Genomic DNA, 6000 nt, shown 5'->3' with positions numbered 1-6000 from the left:
TATCTTGATTTTTTTGCGCACAAAAACTATTTTCGCCACATTGTAAAATGATTATACAGCCACTGTAGTGAGATGGACTTTGTATCAATGTTTTTAGTGCCTTGTATGGGTCTTGTGAGTGGAAATGTACTGAATGCCAATGGAGGCCTTTCTGAAGCCTTTCTGAGCCATCAGCTTTCAACAAAAATATCTTCATTTGTGTTCTGAAGATGAACGAAGGTGTTACGGGTGTCCAACGACATGAGGGAGAGTAATTAATGAAATAATTTTCATTTTTGGGTGAACTAACCCTTTAATGTTGTAGGCCTATTTTTGTGCTGGAGGTCCCGGACATCTTGATCAGATCCATGGATTCTAGCAAATACCAACAGATAAAAAATCAAAACCTGACGGCTTCTGCTAAAATCCTTATAATGGGCCATAAATTCATCTTTCAATAGGACGATGATCCAAAATGAACACAAAAATGTGTCCCAGTCCCCTAACCTGAAGCCTATAGAGAATGAGTGGTGTGAACTGAAGAGAAGAAGCACCAACATGGATCTGACGAATCTGGAGAGCTTCACAATGGAGGAATGATCTCTGACCTCTTGTCAGGTGTTCTCCAAACTCATCAGGCATTATAAGAGACTCAGAGCTGTTATCTTGGCAAAAGAACGTTGCAATAATTGGGTGCCAACGTGACCTAGAGAAAAACATTTATTTCATAATGTGAGTTTCCCCCAACTTTCAATTATTTTACTTCAAAGAAAGAGTAGGATTTTGTGCATTTTTGAATGAAAGATCAAAAGGATAAACAATGCAGTTTGATTTTCACAACTGCCTTTGCTCTTATTTACCGAGGGTGCCAATATTAGTGGAGGGCACTGTTTATGTCATGACACATTTTTTCACAGAATTAGAAACAAGTTTAGCATGTCACTCCTCTCACAACTAATTTCAAGTCTACAGCCCTAGTACAATTGTTTTATGTTATAAGAGTTTATGCTTGATAAACACATACCCAGATGCTACCTTTGTATTTTCAATGAATCAAGATTAGGCAATTCAAATGTGAAAACTGCTACATGCCCTGCCAAGACGCGATTACACAAACAGACAATCTGAACTTCATATATTTGATGCACATCCTTGATCTCTGGGATCTTTTCAAGCCCACATGCTCTCTGGCATCCAAATAGAGATCAGTATTTGTCCCTTATCTCATGACTGGTCAACCAGTGCTGATCCACCAATATCATGAATAGAAAATTAAATTAAATTAAATGTTGTGATGTAATCAGCCATTTCCTGTTGGGGTCCACCTGATCCCCTTCTTGTGCTCCTTCCACCTACAGAGCAGCAGGGCCTTGAACGTGACCCGGAAGTGCTTGTTACAGAGCGCGTAGCACAGAGGGTTGACTGTGCTGTTGACGTAGCAGAGCCAGTAGCCCAGCTGCCACAGCCCCTCAGGAACGCAGTCGTCACAAAACGTGGACACTAGAACCATGATGTTATAGGGTGTCCATGTTACAATGAAAGCCAGGAGAATGGCACTGAGGGTCCGGGCCGCTTTCTTCTCCCTGATCAGACATGAGGTCCGAGCTCTCCGGCCCTGCTGGCCTGTGGTCAGAGACAGAGCAGAAGGCTGAGCAGCACTTGTGCTTGAGGGACTCGTAGCCGAATTAAGCGAATTCTGACTTCCTGACGGACAGCTCAGCATGGATTGATTATTGACTGCAGTTTTATCCATTCGAACAAGTGGAATGTATTTATTATTGTCGTCTGTTCTTGATGAAATGTGGTCCGTGCCCATCTGTGGATAGATGTGTGTAGAATATGAGTTGGACGTCTCGTCCCTCTCCCTTCGTTTCTTCCACCACGCTGCTGTTCGTTGGGTGATGGTGGGACAGATGGTCCTTTGGCCCTTCCTGTGTCTCTTCTGGTCTGTTTGTGGTCTGACATCTTCAACACTGCGAGAATTGCTGTGACAAGATCTCTGGGAGACATAAATTATTAGCCAAGGTATTAGTTTTAGTGACATTTATTTATTCATTGTAACTACATTTTCATTTTGATTTTATCATAATAAAAAATAATTATTACATTTTTTATTAAATTTTACCCTACCAACTCTCTGTTTCTGTTTTTTATTTTTTATTTTATTTTTTTACTTAATTTGGATGGTGTTATGTTGTTTAAGTTAGCTTTAAGAAAATAATTATTACTATTTGTAAAAGGCTATTTGATTTTTTATATATTTTTGTAAGAGGTAAATAGTCTTTAAAAATTTCACATGAGTTTGAATCAGATTCATTTTAGATGGTCAGTTCACATCCAGATGGTGCAACTTACCCACTGATTTGGATCAACTTACCCCTAACCTGGGGCAAACTGAGCCCCAGAAACACTTTTTATAAGAAGCCATACTTTTAGAAGACTCTGAATAGATGCATTCTGATAATTTAAAAAGATTGTTTTAAAAAAAAAAAACATCCTGAAATTACTTTAGATACTTTCATTGTATTTTTCTGCTAGCCTAGAAATCTAGACGCGCCCTAGCGGCAGCAAATTTAATCTGCCAAGAGTATTGTTTAGCAACTCTCAATACACTTCTGAGCTGTAAAAACCAAACTCTGGTCAGGCTATTATGTCGGTGGGCGGGGCTTAACATAATGACGGCAGAGTTGCACCTGCATACTTCTAGTAAACACTTCTAGCGAACAGCTGTCTTTCGAATCAGCTTTGACTGCGAGTCTGGAATACTTGGAATTGAGCTTTTCTCTGAGAAAAGAATGGCACTGAAGTCATTCTTAAAAAGGGAAGATGTGTTCGGAGTTTTGCCGACCGGATACGGCGAATGTTTAATCTATCAGCTAGCTCTGCTTCACCTTCGTTGCTCTGGTTGGTTCACGTGCAGAGGGAGTTTGAAAGACAACCGTTTATCCCGCCCCTCGGATTGAGCTGTCTATGGTGAGTTTCCAGTCTGGCTTGTTGGGCTATATTTCCTCCTCATTTTCCCTTATTTTTAGGACCACATATGTATGGCTTATCTTACTCCACTCTCCTGTTTGATCAATTAATAGAAATCATTTTGGTAAAATAAAAAATCTAAAACTTTAGCTTTTTATACTCTGTTAGGTTTCATCCTTAATTTATTTGGTAGCTGTCAAGTATGGTTTAGATATCATATCCTTGGATTTAGAATTAGATTTTATTGCAATTAGATTGTTCTCTTGCTTAAGATAAATCATGGCAATGTTGTACTATATCATTGCCTCATTTTAGTTAAATCAAATAGTACACCGTAGGGAACAAATTAAATTAATCAAATGTGACCACTAATTAATCATTTGTGAGAAATTATTTCTTAATTTGAAGCAGCGATATCTGTTTTTATTTTTGCATGTGTTTCGGCAAAAATATATTAACTCCGTTGCATTTCTGAATAAGAGACAAACCTTAGCCAATTGTGTCTTTATAAAGATTTAATCCTTGCCAGAATGAATCCACAGTCAATACAACCAGGTAATGACTGCGTCGAGTGTGAACTGAGGAGACAAAAGAAGGCCCAAGCTTTTATACCCTTCATTCTCCCAGTATCTTTCCGTACATGGGGGAGGTAAGAAACACACACAAATGGCCCCCCTTCTGTCTCAGAGTTAATTTAAATGAAAAGCAACAAACAATGGTCTAATTTAGGTTAGCCGACACCTCTGATGAGGGAAAACTCTCAAACTAGGGTTCCCGTCCCTACCCCCTGGGTTTCAAAAGACACTGTCTTTTGGTGTTTTATTATAGCAGAAACAGATGTTGACTTCTTGTGTGAACTCAAACATTAATTATTAAAATTTCTTCAACACATGTCACGTGCGGGGCTTCCTACCCACTAAATTTTTAAATAAAGGAAAATCCCTTTAAATGTTAAAACCCACCTGAGATGCGTTTCCAGTACGTCCTCCCTGTGATGCTATCAGTCCAGCTAGCTGCTGAGAGCGCTTCTCTGTCTCTCGATACACACGCCAGTACAACGCAACCATAACACTTACTGGCAGGTAAAATGCAGCGATAGCTGTTCCAAATGTGATCACAGGCTGAGACAGGAACTGGATTGAGCACTGGCATTCTGGAACGGTCCGTTCGCCCACTATATACTGCCAGAACAAAATGGCTGGAGCCCAAAGCACAAACGAGACGGTCCATGCCAGAGTAATCAGCACCGCAGCTCTTCTGGGTGTTCGAGTGGCTCGATAGGTCAGAGGTCGCATGACAGAGAGATAGCGGTCGACACTAATGGCCAGCAGGTTCATAACAGAGGCATTGCTTGCCACATAGTCCACAGCTAACCACACATCACAGGCCAAATTTCCTAAAGTCCACTGGCCAATCAGGATGTAGGTAGTGTAGAGGTTCATCGAGATGGCGCCCAAAATGAAATCAGCCACGGCCAAGCTTAAGAGGAAGTAGTTGCTCACTGTCCTCAGGAGTGGGTTGACCCGAAAAGAGATCATAACCAGGACGTTGCCTATGATGGTGATGAGAGAGAGTGGAATGGTTATAAGAGTGATCATTGCTGTCCTCCAGCTGACAGGTCCAGAGACTGGTGCATCTGTCCCATTGATTAAACTGGAGAGATTCAGAGGACATGTGGTCACGTTCATCATGATCTGAAGATGGCAGGAAAGATGAGATTATCTTTGTCCTTTAAAAGTCTGATGCATGCTTTGTATTGCATCTTTTTGGAAATTCCTGATGTTTGATTACTCTGTGAAGACAAATAAGACATTTTAAACTCTAAATAGTTAATATTGTAGGTTGAATGAAGGCATAATTCCAGTTTATGAATTTATGAAATACAAAATCGGAATTAATGCATTTATTGAAAATGTACATGAGGAAGGTTACGTGTGTATAAAACATTTCAAACTCTAAATCAGTGGTATTCCATCAAAGTTCCAAAAGGTCTGGTCTCTAAATATTTCCTTCGCAGCAGAGGTTCGGACGTTACTTTCATGGAACAGTTATACATTTCCATTGGGACAGCCGTAGTAATATTCAGTATTGATCAGAATCTTGGTCCCTGAGAGCCAAAACAGCGATGCAAATAATTTTTACCCAAAAAGTAGCTCCTGGTAATTTTTTCCCAAATTAATATACAACCCGATTCCAAAAAAGTTGGGACACTGTACAAATTGTGTATATAACCAATGTAATGATGTGGAAGTTTCAAATTACAAGCAGAATACAACATAGATGACATCAAATGTTTAAACTGTGAAAATGTAAAATTTTAAGGGAAAATAAGTTTTTAAGATTCTTAACTTGTTACATTTTTAAGATAAGATTTTAAATTTTAATGGCATCAACTCATCTCTAAAAAGTTGGGACAAGGCGATGTTTACCCCTGTGTGGCATTCCCTCTTCATTTTATAACAGTCTGCAAACGTCTGGGGACTGAGGAGACAAGTTGCTCAAGTTTAGGAATAGGAATGTTGTCCCATTCTTGTCTAATACGGGCTTCTAGTTGCTCAACTTTCTTAGGTCTTCTTTGTCGCATCTTCCTCTTTATGATGGTCCAAATGTTTTCTACGGGTGAAAGATCTGGACTGCAGGCTGGCCATTTCAGTGCCCGGATCCTTCTTCTACACAGCCATGATGTTGTAATTGATGAAGTATGTGGTCTGGCACTGTCATGTTGGAAAATGCAAGGTCTTCCCTGAAAGAGACAATGTCTGGATGGGAGCATATGTTGTTCTAGAACCTGGATATACCTTTCCGCATTGATGGTGCCTTTCCAGATGTGTAAGCTGGCCATGCCACACACACTCATGCAACCCCATACCATCAGAGATGCAGGCTTCTGAACTGAGCGCTGATAACAACTTGGCTTGTCCTTGTCCTCTTTAGTCCGGATGACGTTATCCAAATAAAGAACTTCAAATTTTGATTTGTCTGACCACAGAACAGTTTTCCACTTTGCCACAGTCAATTTTAAATGAGCGTTGGCCGTGAGAAAACGCC

At 40.0% G+C, this 6000-nt stretch overlaps 1 protein-coding gene across 1 annotated transcript; it reads right to left on the bottom strand.

Annotated features, from left to right (window-relative positions):
* Nucleotides 1–1279: 1279 nt before the first annotated feature.
* On the bottom strand, nucleotides 1280–4550 carry chrm1a (cholinergic receptor, muscarinic 1a). Its single transcript, XM_067456373.1, has 2 exons — nucleotides 3915–4550; nucleotides 1280–1978 (listed from the first exon to the last, which is right to left on the bottom strand). The coding sequence occupies exons 1-2, from the start codon at nucleotides 4548–4550 to the stop codon at nucleotides 1280–1282; spliced, it is 1335 nt and encodes a 444-aa protein (XP_067312474.1).
* Nucleotides 4551–6000: the final 1450 nt, after the last annotated feature.

The sequence above is a fragment of the Pseudorasbora parva genome, chromosome 11 (genome assembly GCF_024679245.1).
Source record: "Pseudorasbora parva isolate DD20220531a chromosome 11, ASM2467924v1, whole genome shotgun sequence".
NCBI classification, from domain to species: domain Eukaryota; kingdom Metazoa; phylum Chordata; class Actinopteri; order Cypriniformes; family Gobionidae; genus Pseudorasbora; species Pseudorasbora parva.
This window is presented reverse-complemented; position numbering and strand designations above follow the sequence as displayed.

Bases quoted from the DNA above. Each gene is read 5' to 3' on its own strand.
- chrm1a (XM_067456373.1), bottom strand. From the start codon at position 4,550: ATGATCACTCTTATAACCATTCCACTCTCTCTCATCACCATCATAGGC. The intron at 1,979-3,914 runs GTGGGTTTTAAC...TATGTCTCCCAG, and splicing joins GTACTGGAAACGCATCTCAG to AGATCTTGTCACAGCAATTC.